This window comes from Hypanus sabinus, chromosome 28 (assembly GCF_030144855.1).
Source record: "Hypanus sabinus isolate sHypSab1 chromosome 28, sHypSab1.hap1, whole genome shotgun sequence".
Classification (NCBI taxonomy): Eukaryota; Metazoa; Chordata; class Chondrichthyes; order Myliobatiformes; family Dasyatidae; genus Hypanus; species Hypanus sabinus.
In genome coordinates this window covers 29,393,873-29,408,635 of record NC_082733.1, presented here as the reverse complement: position 1 = coordinate 29,408,635, position 14,763 = coordinate 29,393,873, and the positions used below count along the sequence as shown (strand labels likewise).

At 41.8% G+C, this 14,763-nt stretch overlaps 1 protein-coding gene across 7 annotated transcripts in view; it reads left to right on the top strand.

Moving 5' to 3' along the window:
- LOC132382540 (serine/threonine-protein kinase Nek8-like) overlaps nt 1-14,763 on the top strand; it is a 117,335-nt gene that overhangs the window by 48,136 nt on the left and 54,436 nt on the right. For all 7 annotated transcript variants that reach the window (XR_009508384.1, XR_009508383.1, XM_059952844.1 and 4 more), the window contains 2 exons: nt 10,902-11,056; nt 12,976-13,180. Coding sequence is in view for 5 of the 7 variants with exons in the window: in XM_059952844.1 (XP_059808827.1) it covers nt 10,902-11,056; nt 12,976-13,180 (360 nt within the window). In the remaining 2 variants the exon portion in view is untranslated. The remainder of the gene's footprint in view (nt 1-10,901; nt 11,057-12,975; nt 13,181-14,763) is intronic.

Sequence of the window (14,763 nt, the reverse complement as noted above, 5' to 3'; positions counted from 1 at the left end):
GTGGATCTGTCAGCATGAAAGGAATCATTACGTTTTGCACCTTCAGTATAACTGAAGCATTCTTAATAATTTTAATCACTCCAATACTGATATTATGGATCTCAGCAGTTGACTCAATCAGTGGTAAACTTTGTACACAAACACTTGGACAAGCTCTTTGGCGCACATTCTCAAAATTAGACTAAGAGTGAGGTTCATTTTCCCGACATCAACAGAATCAACTATTATCCCTTTTCCATTAGAAGACACCGAAAGTGTAAATGCGTGTAAATTTAGGTCAAGGCTGGTGCCATCTCCACAGCATGAACTGTAAGTTGCATCACAATGGACCATAACTTGCATAAAATTCAGAAAATGCTTTTTAACAGAAAATCCCTTGTTATAGAAACATAGAAAACCTACAGCGGAATATATAGGCCCTTCAGCCCACAAAGTTGTGCTGAACATGTCCCTACCTTAGAAATAACTCGGCTTACCTATAGCCCTCTGTTTTACTAAGCTCCATGTACCTATCTAAAAGTCTCTTAAAAGACCCTATTGTATCTGGTTCTACCACCAGTACCGGCAGCGTATTCCATGCACTCACCAATCTCTGAGTAAGAAACTTACCCCTGACATCTCCTCTGTACCTACTCCCCAGCTCCTTAAACCTGTGTCCTTTTGTGGCAACCATTTCAGCCCTGGGAAAAAGCCTCTGACTATCCACACGATCAATGCCTCTCATAATCTTTTACACCTCTATCAGGTCACCTCTCATCCTCCATCGCTGAAAGGAGAAAAGGCTGAGTTCATTCAACCTATTCTCAGGAGGCATGCTCCCCAATCCAGGCAACATCCTTGTAAATCTCCTCTGTGTCCTTTCTATGGCTTCCACATCCTTCCTGTTGTGAGGTGACCAGTACTGAGCACAGTACTCCAAGTGGGGTCTGACCAGGGTCCTATATAGCTGCAACATTACCTCTCGGCTCCTAAATTCAATTCCACAATTAATGAAGGCCAATACACCATACGCCTTCTTAACCACAAAGTCAACCTGCGCAGCTCCTTTGGACTCAGACCTCAAGATCCCTCTGATCCTCCACACAGACAAGAGTCTTACCATTAGTACTATATTCTGCCATCATATTTGACCTACCAAAATAAACCACTTCACATTTATCTGGTTTGAACTCCTTCTGCCACTTCTCAGCCCAGTTTTGCATCCTCTCAATGTCCCGCTGTAACCTCTGACAGCCCTCCACACTATCCACAACACCTCCAACCTTTGTGTTATGTGCAGTCTTGGTCTTATCATATTGCACAAAATCACAATTTTCCTTCCAGATTCCTTGCACATCTGACAGATGGATGCACAAAATTGCCAGGACATTTACAGTACAGTTCAACAGTGTGCAGTTCACATCTACTTTGATTAGTGGCTGTTCTTCACAGTATAGATGAGGCTGTCCTCGTTACAATTTAAATAGCACATCCATTACACCTCTTAGAGATTGTTTTTTGAATGACAGGCAGCCACCTCTAATTCCTGATTGGGCCTATGCAGTGGTGGGGTGAGAGGGATGGACTGGCAGTGTCTTGAGGGCAATTAGATGCATAATCCAAATTCGGGTTGCCAGTTTGTCTGAGATTTGCATGTGGTCAGGTGGGCTGGCACCTGTCTGGTCAGGTTCAGCAAGATCAACGTTATGTCTGTTGGGACAGTTCTGGAATTGGAATTTTCAGTGCATGGGCTTTTGGGGTCCGGAGACATGAAATGGGAGGGAGGGGGGTTCCAGTGCAAGAGACTGATGGACTTCCCTCACAAATTTCCACGATATGAGGCTCTCAGAGCAATGTCCTTTAGGCCCCTCAATAAAAAAAAGTCAATTGATGAATTCCATCACTTTCATGCACCCATAGGTGCAGAAATTGTGTTTGTAACAAAAGGTTAACAGATATGATAATATTTCTGGTTGAATTTCTGGAGCAACTTGGCATGATCTCTATTCCATTTCAAACAAGAAGAAATTGTTCAGAAGTTCAGAATAAATTTATTATCAAGGTACACGGTGGGCAGAGTGGTGCAGCATTTGAGCTGGAGTTGATGCTCCCCCCAATGGACTCTGGAACTGGACTACATGCGTATTTATTTCACATTGTTGTACTTTACTGATATCCTATATGTGCTTCCTGTTTTGTATGTGCAAAAACTAGGCCCAAGCCACTCTGTTGCCTGTTTACAGCTGCCAAGGAGAGGTGTTGGAGTCGGTGCACTCCACCAGGGGCAAGAGTGGCACAGTGTCCAGGCCAGAGTTGGTGTTGCCGCCCCCCCCACCCCACTCAGCAGTGGTCGTCTGCAGATTACGGCAGTGTTGGATGGCATGAGTTTGGTCTCTTTTATTGATCAGCTGTATATTTCTATCTTACACATGCTATGTGTGATTTGTGCTGTTGGTACTGTGTTTTGTACCTTGACCCTGGAGTAACACGGCTTTGTTTGGCTGTATTCATGTATGGTTGAATGACAATTAAACTTGAATTGAATATATGTCACCAATACAACCCCTAGATCTATTTCCTTGCGGGCATACTCATACCATAATAGAATCAATGGAAGACCACCCTCAGCAGAGTGAACAATCAGTGCAAATACAAAAGAAGAAAAAAGGAATAATACTAAGAAGTAAGCAATAAATCTCAAGAACATGAGATGGAGTCCATGAAAGCAAGTCCATAGCTTCAGCTACATAATGCTGTGTTGTGTAATTAAATTTCCAGGAAGTTATCAGTTAAAAAAGTACTATCTTGCTTCATTCTTCCTCCTCCAGTATACAAAGTCAACGTACATAAAGTGCTCAATCACACAGGTATCTCCTGAAGCATATTGCTTAAACCTAAATAGTTGATGGGTTGGTAAAATGTGCTTAGTTTTTAGATATATAAGATTTGTGGAGATATTGTCCAGAATTGCCTTTGACTGCTTCCCAAGCAGGTGCGTGTTCTTTTATCCCAGATGTGCTGTTTCATCAATTTCAAAGAAATTGAATATCAGGAAGAGTGTATACTGGCAGCCATTACTCTAGCAATGACTGAACAATGTAACCCAGAGTCAAACTTTTCTCACCCGTAATAACATGTAATGCCACATTGTATTGGATATTTTCTCCAAGAGTCAATGCTTTGTAATAGCAACTCTTACATCCCTCGCCTCCCCCACCTTTTACTCAAATTAAGCATGCATATTATAATATTCTCATTATACACTTTACTGTTATCTTGGGATGTCCCATGGCAAATCAGAGGATGAACTCAACTTTAATTATATCAGTTAATATGCATAATGCATTATTCTGCAGCTAAAACACATCTGAATTTAATCTATCTCATAAGGTCTAATTTTTCTCAGTCAGTCATAGGTTAGTTGGAGGTTATTTGCTGTTGCTGGGAGAGTTTTATTGATGGTGAGTAGCTTTGACCATTGCGTAGGAGAGAAATCATCATTTTGGGTAAAATTGGGAAATAATTGCAGTATGAATACTTTTAAAGTACTTTTGGTTAATAGGCACTCTCACGATTTACTTAGCAATGCTCCACTGATGTTGTTTCAATAAGATGATAACATCAGGAGCAGTAACAGACCATATAGCTCCTTGAGTCTCTTCTGCAATTCCATGAGTCCATGGCATATCCAACTCTAATTTTAATTTCCATCCATTTCCATAGTTATTGGCTTCCCTTAGTCTCAGCCTCAAATATGTCCAATAACTCAAAGGGGTCAAATTACTTGAGGCATGGAAGCAAACTACCAAAATCTTGGTCAACTGGATGTTTTTTTTTAAAAGAGGTGCAGAAGTTTATATAAAGAATTCCAGAAGTTAGAGCTAATGTCACAAATAGAAGCCACGTAATTTCAGGTATGTACAAGAGGCCAGATCAGAGTGCAGCCACCTTGAAGGGTTACGAGGCTAGAAGAAATTAGAGATTGAGAAATTTAACCAGGTGCCAGAGAAGATCAGCATGCACATTGGTTATAAGTTACAAACCTTAAAGTGAATATATATATATATATTTATCTTAAGACTCCTGTACTTCCTCAATGTGGTAGTAATGTGAAGACAGAGAAGAGGACATGTCCTGGGTTTTGGGGGTCCTTAATGATGAATACCACTGTTTAGTCTTTTCACCCAAGAACTTGATACTGCTCACCTTTTTCCACTGCTGACCATTCAGTGAGGACTGGTGTGTATTCCCTTAACTTCCTCTTCCTGAAGTCCACTGCTCTTGTGAGAATCAGCTGAGGTGGGGATGTTGTGAAGGTGGAGCAGTTAATTATAATGGTGACACAATGTAAGGTTGATTGATTGGTCTGGCTTAAATATGACCAATGAGGTTGTTGATAGTCTAGTTCAATATCAGGCAGCTTCTAGAAAGAGGAATAGAGGAAGTGCCTTGAAGATGGAGTTTATGACAAGTTAAAGATGATGAGTTTAGTCTTCTCAGTAACTTTCTTTTAAGAATGTCTGTATTTTTAGATTATATTGTCAATGCAATGAAAAAAAAAATCAAGACTGAAGTATTTTATAAATTACAAAATTAACTTTTTTCTTGTGCCCAATTATTAATAAGTCAACTTTTTAACAAATGTACAATTGGTTTTGAATGTCAAGTGACTGAAAAACATGGAGGCATTGATCTGGAAAGTAAATGCTGTGGATATGGTTATTTTCCCTCATCCAACAGGAGGAGCCCTGCCCCCTGAGCTACATCTAACAGTCAATTTCTCTCAGAGTGTGCTTGGCTCTTTCACCAGTAGAGGGAGAGATGACCCAGGAATTAGCAGTGTTGTAGCTGCTGCTTTGCACAGCATGCACACTCCTGCTTTGGTTTGTGGTGTACTTGAATTATTGCACTGCTGTACTTAGTGTGAATTTCATAAATAATTTATATGCAAAATAGGATTTTGCATTTCTTTTGGCCTCCTGAATTGGTTGAAACTTGATTACTTTGGGATGTGCTACACAGCTGTGAATGGAGAGGAGCTGGTGAAAACCTCCAGAGAAGAATTACTCAGGGCTGAGCTGTAAATAATGTTGCTTGTGGCACAGGGACCCCAGGGTAGAGTTGCCAGCTCTGATTGGATGTATTCCACATGACATTCGGCCTCCAATCAAGATGACTTTTTTTCCTAATACTTTTACAACCAATGCTTTGAAGAATTAAAGGAAGTGAAGTAACACAATTTTTTACAAAATGTTTTGATCAGGTTACTGCCGGGTTTTAGGGAAGGCACAATCTTTAGATCTTCAAATGTGTGACGCCACAAAAAAATGCAGTACAACGTGACTAAATTTCATGGTGATCCTTTTAGGTGAATGCTCTGTTCTTAGACTTGTAGACACAGGCCCTTTAGCCCATCTAGTTTGTGCCGATCTATTAATCTGCCTAGCCCTGGCGATTTAAGGTCTTAGAACGTAGAACAGTACAGCAAAGGAACAGGCCCTTCGGCCCTCAGTGTTGTGCCAAATCAGCTAAAAATCAAATCAAAAAAGCCCAAAAACTAATCCCTTCTACCTACACTATGTACATGTCACTCAATCTTCCTCATGTTCATGTGCCTGTCTAAGCATCTCTTAAAAGCCTCTAATCTACTTGCCTGTACCACCATACAAGGCAATGAATTACAGGCATCCACCACTCTCTGAGTGAAAAAAGTTACCCCTCACATCCCCTTTCAACCTACCCCTTCTCACCTTCAATGCACGCTTTCTGTAATTAGACATTCCATCGCAGGGAAACAAGATACTCCCTGTCTACTCTATCTATGTCTCTCATAATCTTATAAACCTATCAGATCTCCCCTTAGCTTCTGCTGCTCCAAAGAAAACAACCCAAGTTTGGCCAGCTTCTCGTGATAGCACATGCCCTTTCAACCAGGCGGCATCCTAATAAACCTCTTCTGCACCCTCTCCAAAACCTCAACATCCTTCCTATAGTGGGGCGACATTCTTGTGCCACTGATCTCGTCTCTGGGCTTAAGAGTTACCAGTGTGAAAATGAGGTAGTGCGTTGCTATTTATATTTCTTTATTATTGTTAACCTTGCACCCTTTAACAAATATATCAGCAAGAAAGAGATTTGGTTGAGAAAAGCAAACACCAGGGGGGTCAGAGGTTGCAAACATTAGTTCCAGGTTGTATCCTCAAACTGGGAGCGGGAATGTAATGTTCATTCTGTTATCTGTTAAGTTTAATGATCTGCTTCTAAGAGTGGGAGTTCTTACAAAAGGAAATATCTAAAGCCTGAACTTCCATTTTTGTTTATTGTGTCACTTGACATATAAAAAGACATCAAGGGAGAAATTTGTCTTCAGCTGCCTGTGGGAGGGTCAGTCAACTAGCTGCCAGTGTATAGATCAAGTATTGGTGATCAGAGGTGGTCTTCTCCCCCTCATTTTACAAGTGGTTTCCTTTCAAAGTTACGAATGAATATCTGGGTGACAGCCTCCTGTATAATGCCAGCATTAATCCATTGCCTTAAACATTGGTGTTTACATCCAGTCGCATGCTTATACAGAATAATGACATTTACAATTAAAGAACTGCAGATGTTGGAAATCTGCAATAAACTCTGAAAATGGTGAAAATACTCAAGCAGATCAGGCAGTGTCTGTAAAGAGAAAAACTGGGTTAATATTTTAGGTCAATAACCATTCATCAGATACCTGAAATGTTAACTCTCCCCCCCTCCTATCTCCCCCCTTTCCCACCTCTTCCCCCTCCTCTCCCACCTTTCCCCGGTCTCCCACCTGTTCTTCCCTCCTCCCTCTCCCACTTCTTCCTCCCCCCTCTCTAACCTCCCCACCTCTAAAAGACACAAATATATGCACTAGGCTTTTTTACTTCCTTCAGCTCCTTTAGAATTGTTCAGTTCCTCATTCTTCTCACCAGCGTGAATCTCCTTGCACTTCCTCTGTTATAATTTCAACTGCTGCATGTCTAGCTCCTCCACCAGCCTTCATTTTTAAAATTTATTTTATTTGCCCAACAAGACTGCCCCACCCCATTACACCCATGTGACCAATTAACCCATACGTCTTTGGAATATCAGAGGCAATTGCAGCAGCTGGAGGAAACCCATGCAGTATAGGGGGGAAATGTACAGATCTGAACCTGTGTCTCTGGCACTTTAATAGCATTATGCTAACCGCTATGCCACCATGTTGCCCCCCCCCCACCCCATCTATATGTATGTTTTATTGAAATCTATCCCATTCCTCCTCTCTGTTCATTGTACTTCCAACCATTGTGCAAACTTCAAATCTGTTCCCTCTGCATCCGTATCCACCAACGAGTTGCTTTCAGGCAGATACAAGACCCGTCTGCACTCTCAGGTGAATGTGAAGGATACAAGACACTATTCTGAAGAAGAGAAAAAGAGGTCTCCTTAATATTTCAGCCAAAATCTATTATCCAACAAACATTACTACAAACATTTCTTATCTCTTTCATGGTTTATTTCAATGTGTTCAAGTTGGCTGCCACATATCCCATGAAACAGCAGTGGCTACTAGAAAAAATAGAAAAGTAAGAGCATTTGGGACATTCTGAGGATGCAATGTAAATGCTGCTACTCTTGTATTTTTTCATTGCCCACTCTATTGTTGAACACTAATAACACATCCCGTGAAGGGAGCAGGATTTCTCAATAACTTCCTGATTTCCATGTTTAACCACTGCTGTGCATGCTCCACTGACTATCATTCTCATTGTAAATTCAAGGCTCTGATTAATAGTATTTCGTTATGAAATCCTCTTTAATATTAACAGTTATGCGGTATTGGATAATACTTCCAGTGAGGCTACTACACCGATCAGAAATTAACTTGAGTCTTATTTCACTTTAGAGAGCAGAGTGGTTATATCCCAGATAAATAGTCTGATTAAAAGAGCAATAAACTATCAAAATCATTTCATGTTTGAAAGCTTGTGCATTAACCAGCTCCGCAAAAACTAGCGATGCTTTTGAAATATGTAGATAATAATGTCACCAATTGCCTAGTGTAATGCAAATTCTCTTTCCATGCTGACCATTTAATGAGCCGGCTCTTGGAGTTTAATGATCAACACTTAGTAAAATGGTTTCTGATGTGAGATTTATCAGAACTCCTGCATTTTGTCAAATTGTTGATGAATGTTTTTCCCCTTTGAGAATTTCCTTTATCTAATTCTCAAATTATTTCTATAAATAAATTGTGAAAAGTTAGATTTAATCAAATTGATGAATTATTTTTAAAAATTAGTGAAATGGTTCAGTATTGCTGGATTTGTCAGGAATTACTTTGTTTTCGAGATTATTAGGGTAAGGAAGTTGGGTATTCCAGCCCTACTTCAGGACTTAGGTTTATAATTTAAAATGACACACCAGAGAGGTACTGACAGGGTGTTACATTGTTGCAATGTTTATTTTCCCCCTTGGCTGAGATGCTCAGTATGCCTGTTCATATAAGGGAGAAATGTCAGACACATTTGGGTGTAATAGATCCTGCAGTGCAACGCAAGGAAGACCAAGGAAATTCTCCATGATGTCAAGTCCAATACTTCTCCCTCAACATGTGTTGCATCGAGTCGGATTATCTTTATTTATCACATGTACATCAAAACATACAGTGAAATGTGTTGTTTGTGTCAATGACCAACATAGTCCAAGCACTGGCTGGGGGAGGGAGTGGCAGCCCACGCGCGTCGCCAGGCTTCCAGCGCCAACATCCCACAACTTACTAATCCTCATCTGTACATCCTTGGAATCTGGGAGGAAACTCACACGGTCATGGGGAGAACTTACAAACTCCTTACCGTCAACGGTGGGAATTGAACCCGGATCGGCAGTTGCTGGCACCATAGAGCATTGTGCTAACCGCTATGTCCATCATGTTGTCCCTCTACCATATATCCAGATATAAGCAGATTATCCAGACACTATTGTATTACAGTTTATGGGACCTTTCTATGCACAATGTGGATGCTGCCTTTTCTGCTTTATAATGGTGACAGCAATTCAAAAGCACTTTACTAGCTACAAGAAAAACTCTTAGCAACATCCCATGGTCAAGAATAGTCTTGTACATATGAAAATATTGCTTGAAGACAGATACATTCATTTTCTGGTGGCCCTATGTTAACAAGACCATGAAAATCCTGTGGGTGCAAGAGTGACTTGCGATGGATGAGATGATTTAGCTCATGGGTTACACTGGATAAGCAGGAGTTACTCTCCTTGGAGTGAAGAAGATAGGAGATTTGATGCGTTATACAGGAAGTTGATTTGGACATGTTAGATAGAGAGATACTGTTCCTATTAGTGATCGGCTTTAGGACAAAGTGGCACAGATTCAGGATGTTGGGCAGATGATACAGATCTTATAAGAAACAGTAGCTGTGATCTGGAATGTTCTGGCAACAGAGTAAGTCAGAGATTTTAGAAGGGTATTGGACAGTCACTTGAGATAAAATAACTTCCAGGACTCTGAGGGAAGAGCAGAGAATTGGAATTAATTGGACTGGTCTATAAAGAGCCAACAAAACCCAGTGGTGGGATAAGTGGGTTTCTATGATGTAACATGATTATGTGGTGACCCAGTCCCTGTGGCCACCATCAGCAGACTAATGGGTCACTTGTTCATTTGAGGAAGTTTGGATTATTCACATTGGTTACTGCAGTTGTCCAAAGATTCTCTACGATATTCTGAGAATGGTGAAGAGCTCTGGACAAATCCGTGTTACTTTTGTTGCTGGGGAACTCCAAGTTGGCCTGGTGTGTCAGTGCCTGTATGCATATACAGTAGGCACACGTTCTCTTGAAGATGGAATGAGGGGACATATGTGGAGGGAAAATCCATGGAAGTATCTAATGCCCTGTCTAGTCCTAAACCTTACTAACCATATTGTGGATTGGGTAGCTGATCCTTTATTGATAATCCTTCATGTCTCTGGGCGTGGATAAGAATATTGTAGTCAGAGTTTGCCTCCAAGAGGACCACGACCTCGTCATGGTTTGGAGGCATGCGTGCCTCAATAACCCAGAGAGTTTTGCTGGCTGGTGTCAGGGCTTTATGGTTTGCCAAACAGATCAAACGGTAGAGGCCAGACTAAGAGTGGCCCACTGGTCCTCCAGGTTCAGGGGTTTCGTCTGAGGGCTCACAACCCTGACTGGTAAAAACAAAATTGTTACAGAAACACCAGTGAAGAATCCTCCTGCATCTGAATCGGATGGTATTCCTGAGTCTCCACCCGGGACTTGTGTGAAAACCAAGAAGGTGCCCTGGACACCGCCAGAGATGGCGAACCTTCATTGCTGGTCTAAACGCCAAAGGCATAATTGGCAGTAAGTAAGTAATGAGGGTTTGTCCAGGGCACCCAAGCTGCATCCAAAACCTCGGGTCGCATATAGCACCTGTGTGCATACAGTGATAGTTGCTGTATGCTCTTGCTGTACATTACATACAGTATGTGGAGCAGAATCGTCCAACTGTTCCTGTATTGAATGAGAATCCCGGTTGTTTTACAGTTGCTGATCACACTTATTTGTGTGAATGGTCACCATTCACAGTATCTAGTATGGTGTACAAATATATTGAATTGCACAGTAGCATAAGCATATCTCTATTACAGTGGTTCAATTTCACTGCAGTCTGCGAGGAATTTGTACATTCTCCCCATGACCATGTGGGTTTCTTCTGAGTCCTACAGTTTCCTCAGTTGGCAGGTTAATTGGGCCAGCACGGTCTCATGAGCCAGAAGGGCCTGTCATCATGCTGAATCCCTAAATATAAACAAGAGTTCTGACATACTTTGAGGTATACCTTCCTGCTTCTAAACTGATGAGTCTGAAGAAAATTTTACACAGTCTCTGTATGTCCCTTCCAGGTCGCTATATCTGACACTCACATGATAGCAGTCGCTGCAGAGAGAGCTGTGTACACATGGGGAAGCAATCTGAAAGGCCAGCTTGGTCATGGAGACCAGCAATCACGTTCACGACCCCAGCTGGTGGAAGCCCTCAAAGGAAAGTTTATTGCCAGGTAATAAAGTTTACGAGCACAAGGTTCAGAGGCTGTAGACCAAGGCAGCCTGTGAAGAAAAAAGACATGAATGGCAGATTTATCTCCTAGTCTTATAGTTGGGCATTATGTGCTATTCAACATGATGAAAGTTAGCAGTGTTTCAGATGAGTATTGGCCAGTAAATTATTCCGTCTCTGTTATTTTCCCTTTTGGATCAATCTCACCCTGCTGGAACCGTTTTATAAGCAAATGCTTTTCCCATTCTTCTCACAGTAGTCACTGGGAGATTCACAAAATGGATAAAGCGTTTTCAACAAAAGACCACGTTTGCTTCCTGTTTAAAACTAAATCTGGGATTCAAACAAAATATTGAAAAGACTAGTGGAGTGAACATCTATGATATGAAGTGTTAGTCCCTGTGGAGAGATCTATTCTCATTTTCATTATTGTTGTGTAGGGAGAACTTACTCAACAGACACGTTGCTTATAGCAAAATTCCACTGCTTGACTTTAATTATGACTACTGGAGAAATGGAATTAAAATCTGAGGAATGGGAGAATAAAGCTTCCGTGGGGAATTTGTTTTTCAGTAAGTCTCCGTCTAACCCCAGGTTGCTTGGGAGAAGATGATCCAGTGCTAGAACAGTGCACGCAGCACATGCTGTTTGACCCACGATATTGTGCTGACCCTTTAACCTACTCCAAGATCAATCTAACCCTTCTTTCTCACATAAACCATTTTTTCTTTCATCCACGTGCGTATCTAAGAGTCTCTTAAATGTCCCGAGTGTGTCTGTCTCTACCACTACCCACGAAGGTATGTTCCTTGCATCTACCACTTTCTATGTTTTTAGAAAAAGAGCTGCTTCTGGCATCCCCGCCCCCTACTTTCCTCCCAACACGTTAAAGTTATGCCCCCTCGTACTAGTCATTTCCGCACTGGGAAAGAAGTCTCAATCCATGCGCACTGATTCTGTTGCTCTTTTTGTGAAGGGTGGAATAAAACAAAGGGGATGTTCACACTTGGAAGAAAGAGAGAGAGCTGAGCAATTATGAGTCAGTCAGGAGGTAGGGTAAATCCTCTGGCAAATGAAGAGACTGGAAGTGAAAAAGGGGAGCTTGTGTTTGTAGTAATGAGAGGGTGGGGAGGAAAACATTTCTGTGTGTTTGTGTACAGGCATACATACATTCAGGAGGTTATGGATCAAAATTCATCTTGGACAATAATACAAAATAAGGATTATTGCAACATTCCTCCCAGCTATCCAGCCTGTCACACACAACATGCTGGAGGAACTCAGCTGGTCAGGCAACATCTATGTAGAGCAAGGGTTCCCAACCTGAGGTCCATGGGCGCCTTGCTTAATAGCCTTAAAAGGGTTGGGAACCCCTGATATAGAGGAACGAACAGTCGACATTTTGGGCTGCAACCCTTCATCAGGACTGAAAAGGAAGAGGGACAAAGCCAGAATAAGGAGGTGGGGGGGACCTCGGGGGAGTGCAAGCAGGCAGGCAATAGGTGAAGTCAGGCGAGGGGGAAGGTAAATGCAGGCAGGGGGGATGAAGAGAGATGCTGGGAGGTGATAGGTGAAAAGGAGTAAAGGGCTGGAGAAGGAATCTGATGGGGGAGGAGTGTGGACCATGAGAGAAAGGGAAGGAGGAGAGGCACCAGAGGGAGGTGATGGGCAGGTGAGGAGATGAGAAGGGAGAAGAGGGGAGCCAGAATTGGGAATAGAAAAGGAGAGAAGGAGGAGAAAAGAAAAATTACTGGAAGTTAGAGAAATTGATATTCAGTTTTAGTGATGTCATAAAACAACTGTACTGGATATTAGATGAAGATGACAGCTTGACGATATACTGCTTTTATATCGCTGTCCAAATGGAGTTTCTACCCCCCTCTGTGCCTCCCTAGGATTTAATCCTTTACCCTTTCTCAGGGCCTGTGGTGGACATGGATTCAGTGTGTTTACCAGTGACAATGGAATTGTAATGACTTCTGGAGATGGAGCCCAAGGCTGCCTGGGGCATGGGGACTTTTTCAGCACCTCCAGGCCTTGTTTGATTGAGGCCCTGCTCGGTGTAAATGTCCAAGCCATTGCCTGTGGTCAGCAGCATGTGGTGTGTGTCAGCGGTGATGGCGAGGTGAGTAAACTGACTTCCAGTGCTTGTTTCAGAAACCTGAGTATTATTGTCTTTAGCAAGAAGAAGCTTTCACGGAAAGAACAGCCTATTGAGTGTGATTTTCCTGCTGGTTTTAATTGAGGAGTTACTGGTCTTCACCACCAGTAAATTCAGTGCGACAGAGAGGGGAAAAAAATGGAAAATGCAGCTTGGATGTTTGGACAGCAAAGATAATGCAGTTAGGGTAGGACAAGACCACAGGGAGATTTGGGAATGAGACAGAAAACTTTGAAAATATGGTTGGAAACATAAGTTATGTATAATGCAATACTTTAAACTATCATATGTCATGCTGTTTAAATTTGTTTGGTATTCATTGTTCAACACCTGTGCAAAATTCTAAAGTTAAAGTGCACTATAAACAGGCAGATATGCTGTAGGGGCAGCTGCTAAGCAGATGCTGGGGACACAGAAGCAAAGGTAGAGGTGCCTAGATTGATCTGGGGCTGCCTTGCCATATAGTTCACGTAAAGGTGGGCAGAGTCATTGTATTGCATTCTGACATTAACGGAAGGGTCTATGACATTAAGATGAGGAGCATATGCCTGGAGCAGAAGTGATGCAGCAGTCATTTCATTAGGCAAAGAAGTGGAGTTATATTGGAGCATCAACAAAGGCTCACTCAGGTGAGTGCAAACTACTTCACATTGAAAAAAAATTACAGAAAATTGTTCACAGCCTTAATTTCTCCTGCCAAGAAGCATCTGTGTTTAATGCTGTACTCTTCCTTTAAGGCAGCAACGTTTGGATGCCCTGTCAAACAGTCTCCACCTATGGTATTGTATTCCAGGGGTCTTCATGTTCATGAGTACTTCTGAACACTCTCTGCTCAATTTTCTTATCTGAGCAGCCAGCTATTGTGTGTTCACATGTAACTGGGAATTCAGCTACATTGCTCAAAATTTTCCATTCATTAATTTTAACTTCTGTGCCCCAAGTTCCAGATTTGTGTTCCTTTGCACTGTGAATGCTGCATCATAAAATTGCTCCATAATTTCCAACGTGCTATGAATCTTCAGCCAGATTATTGATGCTATTATACACCTCGATGGGTTCCAATTCTCTGTCGCTTCCATTTATTCTGTTCACTGGAATTATTGGTGTTCTCACATTGGAAGATAATGGGCAGATTTATTATCTCCTTGGCAAACTGTAAAAAGCCAGCCTATCGTATTTATGTTGATGAAGTTATTGGTTTTATTTTCATCACATCAGTGATTCTACCCAAAAGCATTATGATAACAACCTGAAATTATCCTAGAAATTCTTGATGACTCAATCTGTTCATTCACTTGCTGACAAATACACCTACGCACTCAAACTCTCTGCCTCTTCTCTCATACAACACTTACACACACACACTCACACCCTCACTCATACATACTCGCTCACTCTCTCTCTCACTCATACTCACTCATTCACGTACCCTCACTCACCCTCCTTCACTCATCCACGTACTCACTGTACCTCACATTCACTCTCACTCACACACTCACTCTCACTCACTCTTGCTCACACACACACAATCATTCTTCACACTCACT